We start from the raw sequence: 21193 nt of genomic DNA, 5'->3' as shown, positions 1-21193 counted from the left end.
ATGCTGAAACTACCCGCAGTTCTCTGAGCTATAGCATGCATTCCCTCTCCCAGGCTTGTGCCCAGGGGATGCCCAGTACCTGGTCAACTCCTACTCATCCTCCGGAGCTCAAACGCAGCATCGGTTTCTCTGGAGTGTCTTCCCCAAACCCTCTCACTTTCTCTTCTGGCCCACCCCCCTCCAAAAAGCAATGGTTTCTCTAGTGTCTATCAGAACACACGTCCCCCATAGACAGGGGCTCCCTGCATCTCCGTGTCCAGCACTGGGCCTGGCATGGAGTAGGCACTGGTCAATGATTGTTTATTGAATAAATGTACTACTGGAGTAAGAAGTGGCTTAAGAGTCCAGTATAACATGTGGGTGAGTATGTGAGTGGATGAACAGGGGTCCAATACAGGAACTGAGGCCTCGCCTCGTGGATGAGGCCAAGTCCCTTCCTGCCCTCTTCCACAATCACCCTTGACCCCACACCCCCACTGCTCCCATTCTGCAGATGAGAAAACCGAGGTTCAGAAAGGAGAAACCACTGGCCCGAAGTCACACACCTCCTCTTCATCTCACTTGCAGGTGAGGGCAGGGAAGGAAAACCCCAGGGTCAGCGTGGGGGAGGGGGGACTCTCCTAAGTTTATTGGGCATCGGGCTGCAGGTGTGGGGGCTGACAGGAGGGGGGGGGTGTAATAACTTAAAAACCAGAGGTGAGAGCGACAGCTCCTCCAGAGATCTCTGCAGAAGGGAGGGTGTGGGGGTATTTACAAGGATTTGTACAAAGTGCCCCGCGCCAGCCTGGGGCAGGAACGTGGGATTCGAGCAGGAGGCGAGGGGCAGGGGAAGGAATCTGCCTTTCTGACCCCCACTCCCGGGCCCCCCCACCCCCAATTCTTCAGTCTTTAGGCTCAGCAAGTCTTCTTGTCCCTGCCCAAGGCCTGATTCTTGAGCTGTCAGGGAATGGACGTTTCCCCAGTTTTCTTTTCTGCCCCACCCTGCCCCCAAGGTCTCCTCAGGTGCCCCATGGCAGGTGAGGGGGACCGGGTGGGCTGGGGGCTCCAGGAGGGTGCCAGCTCCCCCCTGCGAAGCCCCTTTGCTCTTCTCTCCTGCTCAGCGGGCCCCGGAGAACACAGAGGGGACAACCTCTGCCCCCAAATCCATTTCAGGGAAACGGAGGTGATGACAAAGGGAGAATCCCCTCCTTGACCCCCTTTCTCTGTCGAAGTGAAGGGGGCGAGGAAGAGGAGGGGACTCGGGGCCGTGGCGGCTTAGAGCTCGAGGTCGTTGGAGATGCGGGTGACGAGGGTGCGGAAGGCCAGGGCAGTGCCCGCCACGCGGCGGAAGAGAACTCCCCGCAGGCCCGGCCGGGGCAGCTGGCAGACCTCCACTTCGAAGTGGGACAGGGGCTCGGGCCCGCCCGCACCCCCGTGCAGGCAGGCCAGCAGGAACGGCTGTGGCTGGCGGCAGCGGCAGCGGGCGGCCGCGGTGGCCTGGCGCAGAGCAGCCATCAGGGCCTCGGGCGGGCGCGAGCTGGTCAGTTTCACACTCCAGGGGAATCGGAGCAACCGGGGGGCGGTTTCCGTTTGATCCCAAGGTAGATGGCAACTGAGGTGGGAAGATACGGTGGGTTAGAGATGGGAGAGAAGAGGAAGGTAACCCACAGTTCCCACTTTGGGACAGGCTCTCCTAGACGTCTTCTCAAAACCTTTTTCTCCAGGGACAGTCTTTCCACTGTACAATTAGCTGTCCATTTGGAGACTGTATTTCCCAGCCTCCCCTGCAGCCAGCTGTGGCCTCGTCTCCAAAGGCCTGGATGCGCGTGGACGTGACCGTGCAACTCCGCACCACCTCTTTCAAAGGAAACTGTATGCCCTGGACTCTCCTGCCCCACCTCCTGTGAGGCTGCAACACGAGCTAGCATGGACTGTGAAGACGACAGGGCTCTAGGAAGAGGATGTAGGAGCCTGGGTACCCGAAGGATCTCACATAACAGAGTGGCCCTGCCAGTCTGGCCTGGACACACGGCTTGTGTGAGAGAGAAACTTATTCCTGTTTGTATTTTGGGGTATCCTCCCTATAGCAGCTCAACTTGTTTCCTAATACATCCTCCTTCTGGTAATAATCATTTTTCGGTTGGAGAACCAATTCTCACTCTAGACTAGGGATTTCTCACACCTAGGAGCAGTACTGTCTTCCAAAGGACATTAGTAAATTTCTGAGGACTTTTTGATTGTCAAAATGTCTTGGGAAGGGAGTGCTGCCTGCATTTATCAGGGTGGGGGGATGGTTCAGGAATGATACACATTCTGCAGTGTGTGAGAGGGCCCTGCCTGACAAAGAAATGTCTCTCCTAAAATACCAAGAGTGTTCTCCTTGAAAAGCATCGCAGATCTAGTCTTTCTGGTTTAGGTTGGGCAGCCTCAGCTCTCAGCGCCAAGGGTGAACACGTGGCTCACTTCCAGGCAAAGAGAGCATGCCACACCTCTCCCCCCACTCTGATTGGTTCAAAGATGAGCATGTGACCAAGTCTGACCAATCAGAGTACTCCACCCTTCTGGTCACAGGCATTGGTTTAGGGATGGACATGTGACCCAATTCCAGCCAGTAAGATTTGGTCCTGGGACTGTCGGCCCTGCTGGGGAGGCTCCCTATTTCCACTGAGGTTTCTATACTGGCCCAGGGTTGTTGTGGCAACCGTTGTGCCTCACTGGATGAGGGGAAAGGTGGTGTGGTGTCAACAGGGGGAGGAGTGGGTTATAGATGGGAGAAGCTGAAGTTAAAGATGGTCAAGGGATGATGCTCAGGGATGGAGGTGGACATGAGAGGAAATCAATGTGGGGGTGCATAAGAGGAGGTGGCAGAGAAAAGAGGGTCGCAGGAGCATTCCAGGAAACTGGCCTTGGAGGATGAGGCTCAGGCCCCAACCAGGGGCCTGGTGGGGGTGGTGAGAAGTACTTACACAAGAGGGGTATGAGGCAAAAGGGGAGGCACACTCACCTTGTGACCTCAGGTCCCCCGATTCTCTCAGGTTCGTCTGTGACCCTACAGGAAGGGTGGGGGGATGAGTGTCTAATATGGACATAAGCGGCCCCCCCCCCCCCCACTCAATCCACTGCCTCCAGGACGCAGGGCAGCCCTTGCCTCAGCCCTGGTTCCTCCCTGAGGGCTGGAGCTGGTCTGGGGGTCAGGATTTGATCTCCCTCTCCATACCCAGAAGGGGAGCCCATTCAGAAATGGTTAGTGCAGGTTGGAGGAAAGATACTGAAGAATTTGGAAGACAAAAGAGAGGCGGGGTGGGTAGAGACACACCTACATATAGGAGACAGAAAGACAGACAAACCCCTCCTTCAGCCTGTGCTCAAATGACACCTCCTTAGTGAGGCCTGCTCCATTTAAACTGTACCTTCCTTCCCCATACCGTGACACGCACATCACCACCACCACCACCCCATCCCAGTTCCTTGCTCTATTTTTCTCCTTAGTACTTGCCACTACCTGATAGTCTATATATTTTATTTATTGTTTACTGTCTGGGTCTCCTAGTAGAATGCCCTGGGCAGGGATTTTATCCCTCTCGTTCACTTTATTCTGGGCTCACGATGGTGCCAAGCACACAGTAGACACGCAAATAATAAAAATGATAGAAAACACTTTTAAAGTATTTTCTGAGGCAACATTCAAAGCTCAGTCCATGTATCACCTCACTTAGTCTGCACAACAACCCTATGAGGAAGATACTGTTATTACTATCCCCATTTTAGGGAAAAGGAAAGTGAGGCCCAGAGAGGTTGAGTCATTTGCTTAAGGTCACTCAGCAGTGCTCAGGGTCTGAACCCCGAGTCTGGCTCCAGAGGCCATACTGTTGTTTACTATCTGAGTGAATGAACAACCAGAGCCCACATACAGACCCCTACCCAACTCACAGTGCCCCCTCCCGCCAGGCCCGCGCACGGGTCAGACATGCAGACGGGGAGGCAGGATGGGTGACAGCAGAGGTGGAGGGGACTTACTGATTTTGGATCCCTGTGGCAGAGAGGCGCCCGAAACGCAGCGGTTAGAGTTCTGCCGTTTAGAGGGATCGAGGGTAACCCTGTAGTGTGAGGAGGGAGGTGAAGGGTGATGGAGGAAGAGGAGGAGGAGGAGACGGAGATGTCGGGGTACAGGAGGCAGAGTAGAGCAGAAGACAGGTTAGGTCCCATCAGCCCTCCATCCTTCTCCCTGCCCCCCAAGTCCTATGGGGCTCACCTTCGGGTCAGTTTGGAGGTCAGCTTGGTGAAGAGGTTGGTGGTGGGGCGGGGCCGCCCAGTGGGCAGGGGTGTGGCTTCGTGGGCCAGTGTGGGGGAGGCGGGGGGCCCATTCTGCACGCCCCCACCTCCCCCGCCCCCTGCCCGCCTGTCTCGGACCTGGCCACCGTGGAAGGTGCTGCGGATGGTGGAGCCGCGTGCCAGGCGGCTCCGCTCCCCTGATGGGGGAGCCAGGCTGTGACTGGAGGGGGAGGCGGGGGGCACCCGTGGGGTACCCGAGCTGTGGGAGAGAGGTACAAGTTAGGGTGGAGCCTTGAGGCAGGCCAGAGTCCTCAGTCCCTCTGATTCTTCACTGGTCTCTCCTGAGATCAGAAACCTCTACCAGTCTGGAACTCAGAGACAAGCCTGCCATGTAGAGTTGTGCAGGCTGTGCATATACAAACTTAGCATTATTTTTCTGACCCTTCTCACCTCCTAAATCATTCTTCCTTCAAACCATCCTTTCTTCAAGCTTTGTCCCCTCCAAACCATCCCCTATCCCAACTCTCCTCTCTCCAAACTTGGCAGTTGAATACATTCAGATATACTTTTAAATGAATCCCCTGATACTTGCCATCCAAACCTCAGGAACCACATCAACTGTGCAAACACTTCGCTATCTGAACTTTCATTATTCAAACGTGGGAGAGGAATAGATGTGAACATCAAGGAAACTTACCTTCATCATGAAAATTTTCAACAGGTAAAAATAAAGAGGAAGGACCCCTCCCTCTAATTCTCAAGATTCTGTGTAGGCAGGGGTGGCTCCATTATCCCAGGACCTTCCCCAGGCCCTCTGACCCTCCCAGTCCTCACAGCAGAAGTGAGACCTCCAATTAATATCCTTCTAGGGACCCCAGGACCAGCCAGATCTCAAAGAGGGAGCCCTGACTGGCAGATACCATTACCTCTCACCCAGAATCCATACACTTTGTTTTACTCTTAGTAACCAAACCCCTGAGAGTATAAACATTGCACATGGCCAACCAGCCAAAGACTACATGTCCCAGCTTCCTTTGCAGCTAGGGATGGTCATATGACCATGTTCTGGCCAATAGGATGTAAGCAGAAGTGCTCTGGCCCATTTCTGGGTCATGCCTTTGAACAGAAAAGCAGTTTGCACTCCACTGTCTCTCCACCCATTTTGCTGGTTGGGAAATGGTGGCCACGGGTGCAGTGGCCTCAGATCCAGAGCTGCAGTCTCATGTTAAGATTGGTCCTGAATCCTTGGAGGACCCTGCCTCCTACTTCTGGATAGTTGCATCACAGAGGACTAAACCTCTACCTCACCTACTGTGCCTTAGGGTCTCTTCACTCCTGAATCTATAACCTAACTATATGCTATCTCTTGGCCAGGACTTGGAGGTCATTTATTATAGGGATTAAAAGTACAGACTCTGGAGTCAGTCTGGAATCTTTGCTCCCTGACTTACCAGCTGTGTGGCTTTGAACAAGTTACTTAACCTATCTCTGCCTCATTTCCTCAGTTGTAAAACGGAGATACAGGATTGATCTCACAGAATTGTTAGGGGCACTCAACCAGCTGATGTACACAGGCCCGGCCTACGGTTACTGCTTGATAAATGTTGGCTATTATTATTTTTATTTAGTAACCCCCAAATAAGTTCTGACTCATCGAATGCCTACTGTGTCTCAGACCCTGTGTGAGGTACAGGACACACCTGATCTCCACCGGGTCCCTCTAAAGAGATTGGAGGCAGACAGAGAACATCGGCTCCATTTCACATAGGAGGAAAGGGAGGCTCAGACACCTGCCGATGGTCATCTTGCTCGAGGAGTGCAGTGGCAAGATTCGGAACTCAGAGCTGAATCACTACTTCCAAACACTCCATTACCCTGCCCCCACCAAAGAGTGACATCTGCATCCCTTTATTGGGTGTTTCCCAGAGTGCACCTGGGTATCACGCCCTCTAGCCCTGATGGGTGGGAGTGTCATGATCCTGAAGCCCGCCCCACTCTGGGACTTGAACTGTGATGTGAACCAATTCATTCTCTTTGTATGCTCCAGGCAGCCTGCACTGGTTTCCCTCACTTGCCAGCTGAAGGCGCCTGAACCAACTCAGGCAAGTAAGTTTGAAATCCCGCCAGCTAGAGGATGTTGAAGCTGTGACATTCTAGGGCTTCTCTCCAACTCTAAAAATGGATCATTCAAAAAAAAGAAAAATGAATTCAGGTTCCCCAGGATCGTGGGCAGAGAGTGGGGCAGACTGCTTTGCTGCTGCTGCTGCTGACTAATTAAGGGGGGAGGATTTTTCAGGGGGGTCTGGGACAGGGAGGACATGGGTATATTCTGCCAAAGGAACGGCAGACATGCAGACTCCCCCGTCCCCACACCACCCCTCCCCATATGTCTAACATCTTAGATCAGGAGGCCCTGCTCACCTATACCACATCTCTCCTTCCCCGTTGCTGCCCTCCCTTCATACCTGTTTTCTTTGCCATTTGGCAACAAGGATGGGCGTTCAGCCCCCGGGCGTTCTGTGCAAACGTAGGTGTTTCTGCGGGTCATCATGCTGGGAGGGAGGTTGTTCTGTAGGAGACAAAGCCAGGAGGAGAGTGAGGGGGCAAAGGGACACTCCTTAATCCCTTTTACCCTCTCTGGCCTCCCTCATTAGGAACGAGGCAGGGGCCTGTGTGTGAACCAAAAGTGAGTAGGTTTACTTTGGCTAAAGACATGAAAGGTCAATGGGTCATGCCAGCAATGCAGGCTGAGAGTTGTGGGGGGCCTTGGAGCTGGGGGGAGAGAAGGTCACGGAAAGTTTCCAGGGGGCAGCCTTACCCACCTCTCCTCTCCCAGGCCTCCCCCACCTCTAGCCATATCAAACTTTTAAAAACATACTTATTCGGGCCATGTTGAGAGGCACGTGGCATCTCAGTTCCTGGACCAGGGACTGAACCCAGGCCCCCTGCATGGGAAGGCAGAGTGATGACTGCTGGACTGCCAGGGGAGTCGCATCTCTCCTCCTAAAGGCCTTTGCACAGGCTGTCTCTTCTGCTTGGGTCTTCCTCCTACCTTTCCCTCTGACTCACTCCTAGGGATCTCTCAGGTGTCAGGTCATAACATATCCCCGCTCTGGGCCCTGGTTGAGTCAGCTGCCTTCTTTGTGCTCCCATCTACAGCCTTGTATTGTATTGGCCACATTACTTTGTACTGACTGCATCTGTTCATACATACTTCTCCACCCTGCATTGCACTGAATTGAGGACAGGAATAGTGTATCAGGATTTTGTTGCCTCATAAAATGTGCTGGGAAGTGATCCTTTATTCCCTCTGGAAGTCTGCCTAAGATAGGCATTATTTCTTCTTTCGATGTTTGGAAGACTTCCACCAGTTTAGAGCCATCTGGGTCTGGCATTTTCTTTATGGGGAAGTGTTGAGACTGTTCAGGTTTTCTATTTCTTCTCGGGTCAGTTTTGGTGTGTCTCTAAAAGACATTTGTCCATTTTGTCTGAACTGTCAAATTTATTGGCATAAAGTAGTTCCTAGTACCATCTTTCTTTTTATGTCACAATGACGCTCTCCTTTTCACTTCTGATACTGGTAATTTGTGCTTGCTATCTTCTTTCTTCTTCTTTTTTTTTTTTTTAAAAACTGAAGTATAGTTGATTTACAATGCTGTGTGCTTTTTTCTTAATTAGTCTTGCTAGGGGTCCACTGACTTTATTAATGTTTTCAAAGAATTAACTTTTGGCTTGTTGATTTTCTCTAGTGTGCATCTGTTTTCTCCTGTATTGATTTCTTCTCTTTATTATTTCCTTCCTTCCATTTTTTGGGGGTGGGGGTAATTTGCTGTCCTTTTTTAGTGTCTTGAAAGTGTGGATGTATTTCAACAATAACAACAGCTTTCATTCATTGAGTGCTTACTGAGTCAGGCACTGTGTGAAGATGGCACAAGATCCTCCCGACAACCCAAGCTCTTTGATGAACTCATTTCTCAGGGTGGCACAGAGAAGCTCAGAGAGGGGAAGTCACTTGCTCGAGGTGACAAAGCTCATCAATGTAATGCACACACTGGTCTATGCAGCTTCCGCATCCTGACCACCTTCCTGTAACCAGCCTCCACCTCTGTCTCCTGACATTGAGGATATTTTGGTTCTCTCAGCTTGTGTTATAGCATTCTAGGGAGCTGCAGAAGCAAGAAAGCCAAATGCTACATTCCCCAGAAACTCTTCGCAGCCCAGGTTCTGGGTATGAATGGGATCTGGCAGCCTCTGCTCTTGTGGAGATCTGGGAGGTGGAAATGGGGTGGCAGCCACCTTCCTGCCCCCTCTGACTTCTGCCCACACAGGCAAGACAATGGGATGAGGGTCTCCGCTTCAGCAGGGCAACAGTGCTGGTTCTCCAGACCTCTGGGCAGCAAGAGGTGGAGGATGACGTTTCTGAGGCTTGCATCGTAGCCCTGACTGTATGTTCTTGAGCTCAGCAGAGCTCGAGGGGGCCTCAAAGGCACGCGCTCCCTTGGTGGGTCAGCTCTGCCGTGGTAAGGTGTCTCCTGTAGGTCCTGTCCCGGGCCTGCTCCTCCAGCCCTTCCTACGGTGGTTTAAGCACCACAGCTAATTCTCCATAGTAAATCCTTCAAGTTGAAAGCACAGAGAAGTTCTTTTGGACACTGAATCCTAACTTATACACAAGAATCGAGTACAAGCTCAGGCAGAGAGCGCACTCAATACACGTGTGTCGAGTGAATGACCGAAAGGAGGTAACAGAACCCTGTGCGGTGGTCTGGTGGACCAGGAGGAGTGGGAAATGACGGAGTGCGAGAAATGTGACCCAGCTGACAGTGACAGGCTGGGCCACAGGCGGGGGGCGGCCCGGCTGCCATCCCCCCAGCACCCCCCAACTCACAGGGGTGCTCGTGCTGTCCTTCCGCCGCTCTGGGATCTCTGCCTTGTTGGGGTTGTGGGCGCTGCTGACCATGGGGCTGGAGGGGGGCAGCCCGCGGCTCCCACTCCCCGCAGCACTGCAGCTCGCCTTCCGGCCTGGCAGGCGCTCCTCCTTCAGTTCCGCCTCCCCCGTGCTGGTTGGGCTGCGCTTGGGGTGCAGGGGTGCAGGGGATGGGCCACCTGTAGAGGGAGGGGACAGTGTTGTGCTGGTGTCAGCAGAAAAAGCAAAAATCTACTCTGGGTGATCCTTAGAACCTCAGGATTCCTCGTACGGACCGTTCTGACAATGTCTAAGTGACATGTAGTCACAGACTCAGAGGCGCCACATAAATGACGCAACACATGTGCAGGTTATTCACTAAATCCTACTTCTTTTTTCTTTTTTTCAGGCCAAAAGATTGGCAACAGCCTGAACACCCCTTAATATGGGAATAATTATATAAGTCAAGATATTGCCACCCAGTGGAATACTATGCAGCTATAAAAAATGTTCACATACAGAAAGATCTTCAAGATAGACTGTGAGGTAGAAAGGGCAAGGCTAGGTATGAGGTCTACAGTGGGCTATCATGTGTTAAAAAGAGGAGAAAGTATATACCTATCTATATCTATTTATCTGTACTTGTTTATAATGAATGTTGCCCAAAGACTATCACTTCTATTAAAACAGGAGAATATCTTTATGGTATATTAATATATTAACATTGTATTTATACATCTTTATGCATTTTCATATCTTTCTCCTTCTTTTCACGTCTGTCTCTTTATATATTTATATATGAATAAAACTTCTCCAAAAGAGTTCATATAAAACTGGTAACAGTGGCTGTTTCCAAATGGGGCTAGGGGCTGGGAGAAGCGTGTAGGACAAAGATGTTTTTACTGTCTGTGCTCTCTGCACTATTGAGTTTTGAAGGATGTGACTATTAATTTCAAAAACAAAACAAATTTAGTCCCTTTAAACATCTTGGAAATTTATGGTTTTAGAACCCAGGGGTTAAGGAGTTCCAGAACTTCAGAGAGTCAGAACTTCTGTGTGTTAAAATTCAGAAAACTTAATGCTCAAAAGCCCCAGAACCATAACAAGCTCTACAGTGACAGACACAGGACACCCATCAACCATCTTTCATCCTACAGACCCTGGAACCCAGAAGGTCTCCATGTGGATTATTTTTAAAGGTTACCATGTTCTAATCACAGATTGTTGGAATCACAAGCTTCTCAGGGTCTTTCTGGGCCAATCTCGGTATAGTATAGGTGGGGAAAAGGAGACCCAGCGAAGAGGACTGGCTTGACCATCCAGGATACTTCCTGCTCAAAACTAAGCTTCCCTGACTTCCCTCTTCCTGTACTAGTGCCCGTCCCAGAGTAAGGAACTTCACTCCCAGGAGAGAAGTAGGGATGCAAAAATAATGGGAAGTTGGAAATCACCTTGGCAGTTATTTAACTATTAAACATAGAGTTACCATATGACCCAGCGATTCCACCCTTAGGTACACACCCAAGAGAAATGAAAACAAAGAGCCACACAGAAAATTACTCACAACAGCCAAAGGTGAAAACCCAAATGACCCTCCACTTATGATGCATAAATAAAATATCGTATATCCATGTGATGGAATATTATTTGGCAATAAAAAAGTGGATCTATGATATGGATGAATCTTGAAAACATGCTAAGTGAAAGAAGGCAACCACAAAAGGCCACAGATTGTATGATTCTAAGAAAGGTCCAGAATAGGGAAATCTATAGAGACAGCAGATTAGTAGTTGTCAGGGGTTGGGGGCTGGGGTGGATCATAGATTTGAAGTCGATGGCTAAGGGCTGGAGAGTCTCCTTCCAGGGTACTGACCATGTTCTAAAGTTGGCTGTGGCAAAGGATGCACAAATCTGTGAACACACTAATACCACTTAATTGTATATTTTAAATGGGTGAACTGCACAGTATGTTAATTATTTCTCAATAAAGCTGTTAAAAAATATAGTGAAGATGATTAAGATCAGAGTGTAGGTAGAGACCTCTTTAAAGTTCCCATGTCTCATTTATGGTGGCAGTGGTCGTGGGTCTATTTTCTGCAGGAGATGAGATTTCTGTTAGTTGAAGAATGTAGGGTGCAAGCAGGTGTCTCCCCAGCCCCTCCCCACTAGTAAGTGTGGAAGAGAGGCAAGAGGGCAGGCTTTCAGCAGCCTTTTTGTACAATGTGTCCTCCTGTGTCCCAGTCAAGTGGATTAATTCCGACTGGACCCTGATATCAAGTGGATCAAAGAGATTTCACCTACTATTGAGCTGGCCTCTAAAACTGAGTTGTAAGAAGTTAAGAGACTGGGGAAAAGGTAAGGCAGGATATGAAGAAAAGAAAGGAAGAACCAGATGAACAAAGCAGCAGCAAGACACAGAGTGTCTGTTCTAGGGTTGGCTGCTTTTCCAGTGTCTAATCCCTTCCTGAGCCTGGCTGCCTCCACATCCCATGCAATGTCCCTGCACCTTTATAAGACGTTTCTCCCTTGGTTGCAGTTGGCTCGAGCTGGTTCCTGCTGCTTGCCAGCCAGAGCACCCTGACATCATGCAGGTCGGGGCCTTGGGGCCAGGCAGGGATGTGCACGTGCTGGGGCGATACTCACAGAAGTCACTGTGCCTGCGCTGGCGGTGGTAGGTGGAGGAGGAGCCCCGCTGCCCTTTGCTGTGGCTCGTGCCTTTGCTGGAGCTTGTTCCATTGGTGGTGTCGCTGGGCGCCCGCACCCGTGCCAGGGCCAGCCCCGGGGCACCCCGGTCCCCACCCTCCTGCAGGAAGATGACAGACGAGGAACCTCAGCCCCTCCCCCTCTGTCCCAGAGGTCTCCCTCCACCCCAGGTATCGCGCATCCCGAATGTCCCTGACGCCTTCTGACCTCAGTCTTCCTGCCCAGCAGGAGGTAGGTGGCGGTCACTTCGTTGTACTTCTGGCTGGTCAAGGCCTCTTTGATTTCTTCCCGCGTGTAGCCCATACCCACCATCACCTCTGGGAGAGGGGGATGGAGAGGAGGTTCAGTCTCCCCAGACCCTTCCCTTCCACTCTTTTCTGCATCACACAGTAATGCCTGCACTTTGGTCTGTCCAGTAATCATTTCCCCTCTGCCAGCAGCACCCTGGTTTTCCTTGGAAGAATATTTCTTCCCTGCTCAGATCCCCCAGCTGACTCCTGCCTGCTCCAAACCCCAGGGGCAGGCATATTACTCAGGTCTGGCCAATCAGAGTGTTCCATCCCCAAGGCCACACTGATTGGCTCAGGGTGGGCATATGACCCACTCCTGGCCAATAAAAGAGTGGTCCATCCCCAAAGTCAAACTGACTGCTTCAGGCGTAGCCAATGGGTCCCACCCTACAGCTTCCATTGGAACATTAGGAACGTGGCTTCTCCTCCTGCTGAGGTGTCTGGGCCACTGGGATATGCTGCTGTCAGTTTGCTCCTGCAGGGAGAGCTGCCTGGGAAAAAAGTCACCACTGAGAAGATTCCTAACAACTGTCTCTGAGCACCCGGATCCAGCTGTGCCTGAAGGCAGACATATCATGGCCTTTTCAGTTATGTGAATGAAATAACATCACTATTAGGTTAAACCACATGAAACTGCTCATACTGATATTTTCTGAGCTATGAAAATGGTGATTTCATATGGATCAACCAAATATTATTTTCTGGTTGAAGCCAGAATGGCTTGGGTTTTCTGTTACTTGCAACTGTGAAGTCCTGATTAACACAGCCAGATCTGATGGTGGCTTCAATTTCATCAGCTGCAGAGTGAGGGTTTACTAGATGGTTCCTAAGGGGCTCTTCCAGGGCTAATGCTTTAGGGCCAAGTGTTCGTGGGCTCTGGGCTGAAGGGGTTGGGACTGAAGGGGTGGTGAGTGAGGCAAGTGCCAAGGTGGGAGTTTTTCTCAAGCATGCAGATTACTGATGGCTTTGTCCAAACTCTCCTGGAAGTCACCTGTGAGTTCTTGTGTGTTAACAGTCAAAGCTAACACAACAGTACTTATTACATGCCTACTATGACACAAAGCACTTGTTACATGCCTAATGTAAGTGCTTTATATAAATTCATTCATTTAACATTCATAACAAATTTACAGGACAGGTTCTATGATGATCTCACTTTATAGACAAGGAAACAGAAGCACAGAGAAGGGAATCCACTGGCCCAGGGTCACACAGCTAGAAAGTAGCAGGGCAGGGACCAGAGCCCAGGCTTCTCTGCTCTCCCCAGGTGCCTTGCAAAGTTCGCTGACGGACTAACCAAAGGGGTTGGTGCTGGGAAGCTCCCGCTCCGGGCTCCACAGTCCCCGGCCCTGCTTCCCCTGACCCTCACCGATTCGCTTGGTGTCCCCGAAGTCCTCCTCGGGTTCTGTGTATGGCTTCAGCTCCTCACCCTCATAGCCGATGTTGATCCATTTGTCTTTCATGATTTGCTGCAGGATTCGGGAGCAGGACACGGAAGGGGAAAGAGAGAGATGTCAGAAGACACTGGGATATAAACATAGCTCCCAAATGGGGCTCCTGCCCTGCCTTGCCCCCCACCTCCAAGGCCCAACACCCCAGAATCAAGGCCATCCTGAGAACTAGCACCTCTTCTCCCAACCCCCAGCCCCCATCTGGAGCCTGCCGAAGCCACCCTTCCTCCTCTGCATCATCTGGGCCCCCAGCACCCTGTAATCATCCTAGGAGCTCATTAGCTAATTACTGGCATGTCGGGGAGTGGGCGAGGCTGTTGGGGGGGCAGTGGCATCAGGATGAGTCTAGGAGCCTTTTCCTGGGCTGCCCGTCTCCCATCACCTTCCCGTGGCGGATTGGACAGGGGAGAGGAACCGCGTCAGGCAACAGGGCTTCAGTGGGAGGGGTGTGGGCCTGGGGGCTGAGCTCACCTCGAGAGTACAGCGCTTAGCTGGGTTCAGCACCAAAAATCTCCGCAGGATGCTCTCACAGTCTGTTGACATGTAGAAAGGGACCCGGTACTTCCCTCTGAGGACTCGCTCCCGCAGCTCCTGGGGGGATGGGGTTACTGGGGGAGGGGTCCACCCCACCTCCCCAACCATCACACACACACACACTTTCTCTTCCTCTTTCTCAATCGGCCGACAGAAGTGACAAGGCCTCTAAGTCCTAGCCCTGAGGTGGTGGGAAAAACCCCACCACTTTCTCTCGATCTCGGTTCCCATCTGTAAAATGGGAACACTGTTACAGATGCAGCAGTTTTCAAATAGGTTTTTTTTTTTTAAAAAAAAGCAATATAACTTTTCACTCTGAGGGAATCTTACAGAGTGGGTGAGTTCTATGAGCCAGATAAGAGGGGAGATGGGCCAGTAGTTGGCCTCTGGGGCCTTAGTTTTCATATTTGTAAACAGGGACCACAGCGCTCACTTTCCAGGCCAGGGGAGGAGTGAGTTTAGAGAAGTGAATGCCTAGCACGAGTCAGGCCCAGAGCAAGTGCTTTTTAATACTAGGTTTAGGGAACTTCTCCAGGTAAGAAGCTGCTTTCCAATGCAGGAGACGCAGGTTTAATCCCTGGTCTGGGAAACTAAGATCCCACATGCCACGGGGCAACTAAGCCCACTTGTCGCGACTAGAAAGCCTGCGTGCTGCCGCAGCTGAGCCCGCGCTGTGTGTAGTCTGCTCTGCAGTAAGAGGAGCCCGTGTGCCACAACCAAGACCTGGCACAGTCAGAACTAAAAACAAAGGGAAAGACTAGGTCCACAAAAGGGGACGAGAGGGGGCATCCTGCCCGCCCCCTGCACCTGTCTTTCCAAAAGGCTATGAGGCCCTGGCAGTCTCCAAGAAGGAACTCTGATTTACATGCTGACTTTTTTTTTAGGGCTTTTTAGGAGGGCCCTGCCAAGGGTACAGAAGAAAAAAACAAATACCATGCTCCATGGCATGGCAGACCGGGGGGAGCACCTACCATCCTGAACAAAGAACTGGGAGAGAGAGAAAATGGAGTGGGAGGTGAAGGGAGGAAGGGGTGTCTCTGGGTGGAGCTCTGTGCCAGGGCCTGGGCTGGGAGTTCCCTCGGGGTGCCTTCTCCTAACAGGGCGGGATGAGGCCTGGGCCTGGGGAGCCTCCTACACTGCACATTATCACAGCCCGGAAGGTCGTGAATATTTCATAGTGATAAGTATCACTTTCAGAGCCCTCATCATGAGCCAGCTGCGTTCTAAGCGCTTCACACGTATGATATCTATGCTCACAAGGATGCTGTGGAGCAGGGTCATGACACCCATTTTCCAGAAGAGGAGACTGAGGCCCAGAGAGGTTAAGTCACTTGCTCTGGGTTTGTGCAGCCAGAAAGTGGGGCCAGGGTTCAAAGCCAGGCAGTCGGGCCCTGGAGCCTGTGCTGTGTAACCACAGCTCCACACTGCCTCTGTCGTGTGATGCTGCGAAGTAATCAAAGGGGCACTGACCCCTCCACCAGGGCAGCTCCCAGGGGTGACACTGTGGCCTGATGCCAAGTCCTGGTGAAGGGCCTCACACACCCAGTCTGGCTGTAAGTGTCCCCACAAGGAGAGGTTCAGAAAGAGACTTGTACAAGGTCACTTAGCAAGGAAATGACAGAGCAGACATGGCTCCCAGCCACATGCTTCCTTCACCCAGCAAGGCCTGGGGAGCCTGGTGGGGAAACCAGGACAGCAGGAAGTGATGAGAGCCTGGGGTGGGTGAGATGCTGGCCTGGCCCTTTGGGAAGATTTCCTGATTTCATGCTTGGGGCTCAGAAAGATTGTTATCTGATCTCACCAAGTCCTCACTCCGCTGCTATGAGGCTGGTGCTTCAGGGTCCTCACTGAACAGAGGGGGAGACTGAGGCTCGAAGAGGTTGGCTGATTGGCTGACGCCACGGTGACAATGGGCCCCTCCGACTCATCACTCAGGGCTCTGCTGGCCTGTTCTTGGCAATGACTTCCCCGATCCCCTGACTGCTCCTCACGGCCACTTTGAGCAGGCCTGAGCATTCCTGCCTGAGTTTTGGAATTCCCACCCGAAATGCACCACCTGGATCCAATCAGGAAGAAACGGGGCAACCCAGACCGAGGGAGGCTCTTTCTGCAAGATGACTGGCCTGAACTCATCACTGCTGGCCGCAGAAGACAAAGAACCGCCGAGGAGCTGTTCCAGATGAAAGGAGACTAAAGAGACAGGACAACCGAACGCAATGAGGGCACTCGAGGGGACACTGGGGAAGGAGGAAAAAGTAGCTGCCGAGGATATTCTTGGGATGACTGATGAAACCTGAGCACGGGCCGTGGGTTAGAGCTGGGGACTGCATCAGCGCTGGATTTCCTGAGCGTGATCGTGGACGGAAAATGCCCCATCTCAGGAGATCCCGGCTGTACGCAACCTTCAGAGGGGGAAGGGATGTGGTGTCTACAACAGACTCCCATGTGTTCCATCGGGAACTGCAATGGCAGGGACAGCACGAGCGTATGCAGACACATAACATGCAGCACACGTGGCCACGGGCTGGCAATCAGCGCATCTCCCAAAAAGGACCACTGTCCTCTGTTCTAGTCTGACAACTTCTCTGTTGATCAGCAGGTTTCAGAATAAAAAATTCAAAGGGAGGAAAAAAAAAAGAAACAACCCAACACTACAACTCACCCCACACTTCCCACCCCCTTCCATAGAACTGGCCAGCATCTAATGTGCTATATATTTTGCTTATTATTTTATTTTCTGCCTGGCTCTGTTGCAAGAATGTCAGCATGAGAAGGATTTTTTTTTTAAGTGCACCATTCAGTGGTTTTTCAGTACATTCACTGAGCTGTTGCAGTCATCACTCAAATCCGTTTTAGAACATTTTCATTACCCCCAGGAGAAACCCTGTCATCCAACTCCCCCCGCCTCCCTCGTCTTAGGCAACCACTGATCTGCTCTCAATCTCTGTGATTTGCCTGTTCTGGACACTTCACAGGTATGGAATCTACCACGGGGGGCCTTTTGTGACTGGCTTCTCCCACTCAGCCTGTTTTCAGGGATCACCCAGGGAGCAGCATGTCTCCTTTGTTCACCCCGTGTCTGCAAAACTTAAAATAGAGCCCGACTCGTGGATGGTAAACAATAACTATATACTGAGTGGATGGGTGAGTGAACAGGATTTGAATCCAAGCTTGCCAGCTGCCAAGCCCACTCCTGAACCCCGACGCGATCCTGCGTGACCCCCGTCTTGCCTTGAGAATTCGGCCCCGCCCCTCCAGGCCTCTGCAGGGGAGGGATCTGGGGGATGGGGGCTGTGAAGGCTGGAGACCCCCTCCCCAGGGGAGTCAGAGCCCCTGGGCCAGCCCCGCCCAGCACCTTGAGGTTGTGCCCGTCGAAGGGCAGGGAGCCGCTGACGAGCGTGTACAGGATGACGCCGAGGCTCCAGATGTCCACCTCCGGCCCGTCGTACTTCTTGCCCTGGAACAGCTCCGGGGCGGCGTATGGGGGGCTCCCACAGAACGTGTCCAGCTTCGAGCCCAGCGTGAACTCGTTGCTGAAGCCAAAGTCGGCAATCTTGATGTTGGCCTCGGCGTCCAGCAGGAGGTTCTCGGCCTGCCAAGCAAGGAGGGCAGAGGGCGGATGTGCGCGGCACCAGAGCTGGCCAGCCTGCAGCGGCCGCAGCCTCGTCCCTTCTTCCTGTGTGACCTCAGGTAGTGACTTTCCTTCTCTGGACCTAGTTTCCTCATCCATATGACAGGGACAATCAGGACCTCACAGGGACGTGTGAGAACTAAGTGACTTTATCCGTGCAAAAGGCCTCAGACAATAGTTCGTGCCCAGTAAGCTCTATGTAGCGGGCTTCCCTGGTGCTCAGCAGTAGAGAATCCACCTGCCGATGCAGGAGATGTGGGTGCCATCCCTGGTCCAGGAAAATCCCCTGGAGAAGGAAATGCCACCCCGCTACAGCATCCTGGCTGGGAAATCCCCTGGACAGAGGAGCCTGGTGGGCCACAGTCCATGGGGTCGCAAAGAGTCAGACAGGACTGAGCAACTAAATAACAACAAGCGCTACATAATGTTAGCTCTTATTCTCCCATGTGGCCTGCAGGTCTGAAGGTCCTCAAGAAACCCCCTGCCACATGTATATTATCTATGGTGAAACAGATCACCAGCCCAGGTGGGATGCATGAGACGAGTGCTCGGGCCTGGTGCACTGGGAGAACGCAGAGGAGTCGGGTGGAGAGGGAGGTGGGAGGGGGGATCGGGATGGGGAATACATGTAACTCTATGGCTGATTCGTGTCAATGTATGACAAAACCCACTGCAATGTTGTGAAGTAATTGGCCTCCAACTAATAAAAAAAAGTTAAAAAAAAAAAAAAAAAGAAACCCCCTGCCTGTCTCTGAGTCTCAGTTCATCCAGCAGAAGAAAAAGGAGGATGGGCTGCTCAACACTTATAAAAATGAAAATCATTGTATACAAAACTTATTATGCACCTACTATGCACTGGGCTTTTAGACTATCCTTTATGAAACTAGCTACATAATGCAGGGCTAAAGTACAGATTCTGGAAGAACCCTAGCTTTGAATCCCAGCTCTACCACTCACTGGTTGTGACTTTGGGTGGATTACCAGCCCTCTTTGTGCCTCGGTTTCTGATGTGCAAACTGAAGGTCATTATAGCACCAGCCTCACAGGTGGTTTTGGGGTTCACTGAAAAGTGCTCATCACAGCACATGGGACAGAGTCAGCACTCAATAAATACTTTATATGCTATGTGTAGGTTTTTGTCTATTTTTGGTGGCAGGTGTTTGTGTATTTGCCATTTCATAGGCGAGGAAACTGAGGTTCAGGGGGGCTACCTCATGCCTCCCTGAGAGCATGAAAGTAGCAGAGCTGGAACCCAGAAGAGGCCTGCCATTTCCATAGCCCGAGTGTGGAAGGAGCCTCCACCATCCCTCTTCTTCTGGTGCGCAGACTACACAACGATGCACAAAAAACCCACCCTTCAGAATGCTGCCAGTGCCTGACCCCTGCCAACCTCCGCCCTTCCCCAACCCAGCGTGTGGGGCTTCCTCCTGGTGATACATTTCAGTACCACCCTTCAGCACCTCTGACCCAACAAAGGGACAGAACCCACACAGACACACAGCGAACCTCAATCCAGGGGCACCTCCATCTTGCTCAGGGGTGACACTCCCCGTCCTGGCATCTGAGGCTCCAGAGTTCAGCCCCACCCTCACTTCTGGGTTGCTCCTCCTGGTGGGTCCCCTGGGTGCACTAACCGGATCCCCGAGTCCCCTTTCAGCCACTTCCAGGACCCTCCACCAGGGGGCGCGCGTCCTCCAGGCTGTTCGCAACGGCTCACTCACACCCCTGCAGGGCAAACTCCCGCCCCTGAGGAGCTGCCTCAGGGGGCTGTGTGGGGGTTTCAGCAGCACAGAGGCAGTGTTTCGAAACTTCTACAGCAGTTTGACAGAACTTTCTGTTGTTTTGGTTTTTTTTTTTTACTCTAATAATAATCATCTTAAAAATCAGGCTTGTATTTTTTCTTCTATTTTTTTGGTCTCACTGGGTTGCATGCAGGGATCTTAGTTCCCTGACCAAGGATCGAACCTCTGCCCCCTGCGGTGGAAGCATGGAGTTCTAACCACTGGACCACCAGGGAAGTTCCTTGGGCTTGCGCTTTACACATCTCTTTTTCCTTTAATTTTTATTACACTTTACCCAAGTCCCTGTCCACAATGGCTTGGGAACTGAAGCCACTCAAACAAACCCAGGATTCTGCGGTGGAAACCGTGAGAAGCAGTTCCTTAAGTACTCAGCCCAGGGCCTGGGACACAGCGGGCGCTCAAGAAATCACCATCACGACAACAGGCAACCTGATTCGGACCAGACACATGTTTCTTTCTCCGGTCTGGGACGAGCACTGCTGAGAAAGGAGGCTCTCTCGGCGGGGAGGTGTGGAGCGGGGCCCTGGGACACAGCTCAGCCCGGCGGTGGGGCGGAGCAGGGGAGGCCCTGCTGAGTCTCCCGTCCCCGCCAGGCACTCGCCCTCCCTCTCAAGTTCAAAGATGCCTGTGACTCCGCTACCCTGGAGGCCGTGGGGCTCTGGGGCTCTAAGATCTCAATTCTCAGGCTTCCTGAATATTCTGAGGTCTCCGGAGACTCTGAGAGTGACGTTCCTTACTGGGTGCGCTCAGCGACCTCACCGGGACACGTGTCGCTGTCCAAGGCCGCTCGGGGACACTTTAGCTTCTTTCCCCTTTGTTCACTCCTCCTGTCCCCGCCCCCACCTGCTCCCTGCTTGGGCTGGCCTTGCTTTTTGCCACAGAAGCCTGGGGAAAAGTCAAGGGGTTCTGGATGCTGAGGGAGCAGCATGAGGAGGGAAGGAAGGGAGACGTGGAGGGCACGGGGTACCCCGGGGGACCGCGCGGGCCTGGGGACACGCAGGCGTCTGTGGGCCGAGCTGGGGGCTCACCTTCAGGTCCCGGTGCACGATGTTTTTCTGGTGACAGTAGTGTACAGCCGATACGATCTGCAGGGGAGCGGAGAAGAGGGCAGGTTGGTTACTGGTGGCCCCCAAAGCTCTCAGCTTCCCTCAGAGACCCCACGAACCCACCTGCGACCGAGCTCTGGACTCCAGGCCTCCCCAAGCACAGGCCGTGATGCTGGGTCCCCACTGAGCGCTAACTCTGACCACTCCCCACTCAGTCACGGCAGGAAATGAAGAGGGAGCTGCACCCACACTGCCTCCACCCAGACACTTGCACATCCCATACTAGACACTGGGACACCCTCCTGGCAGGGACATCAGCACCAAGGCAACAGGACTGGCCCCTCCTGACTTTCATGTCGAGAAACACACATGAGAACATCATACACCCAAACACAGACAGGCAGCCCCAACATACCAGGGCTTGAGCCCTGCGCACCAGTATAGCTGCGTCCAACAGCTGGACAGTCCCGGATCAACATGCTCGCTCTCTTCACCCACCAAACCCTCTTACATACCTGAGCATCCTCACTGCCACGCACCTGGACATCCACACTCCTCATCCACCTGAACATCCTCGTGCCA

At 52.4% G+C, this 21193-nt stretch overlaps 1 protein-coding gene across 2 annotated transcripts in view; it reads right to left on the bottom strand.

Annotated features, from left to right (window-relative positions):
- Positions 1–261: 261 nt before the first annotated feature.
- The window catches only part of MARK4 (microtubule affinity regulating kinase 4), a 30165-nt gene continuing 9233 nt past the window's right edge, over positions 262–21193 (bottom strand). The window contains exons 7-18 of one of the 2 annotated variants that reach the window (XM_065926304.1): positions 20594–20650; positions 17488–17724; positions 14070–14189; positions 13517–13616; positions 12065–12174; positions 11798–11957; positions 9137–9354; positions 6717–6820; positions 4232–4510; positions 3997–4076; positions 2984–3028; positions 1382–1591 (exon numbers count right to left, since the gene is read on the bottom strand). In XM_065926304.1, coding sequence (XP_065782376.1) covers positions 1527–1591; positions 2984–3028; positions 3997–4076; positions 4232–4510; positions 6717–6820; positions 9137–9354; positions 11798–11957; positions 12065–12174; positions 13517–13616; positions 14070–14189; positions 17488–17724; positions 20594–20650 — 1575 coding nt within the window. In that variant the 3' untranslated portion in view covers positions 1382–1526. Of the gene's footprint in view, positions 1592–2983; positions 3029–3996; positions 4077–4231; positions 4511–6716; positions 6821–9136; positions 9355–11797; positions 11958–12064; positions 12175–13516; positions 13617–14069; positions 14190–17487; positions 17725–20593; positions 20651–21193 lie in introns of both variants that reach the window. The other variant, XM_065926303.1, reaches the window with a different exon arrangement.

The sequence above is a fragment of the Muntiacus reevesi genome, chromosome 2 (genome assembly GCF_963930625.1).
Source record: "Muntiacus reevesi chromosome 2, mMunRee1.1, whole genome shotgun sequence".
Taxonomy (NCBI): Eukaryota; Metazoa; Chordata; class Mammalia; order Artiodactyla; family Cervidae; genus Muntiacus; species Muntiacus reevesi.
This window is presented reverse-complemented; position numbering and strand designations above follow the sequence as displayed.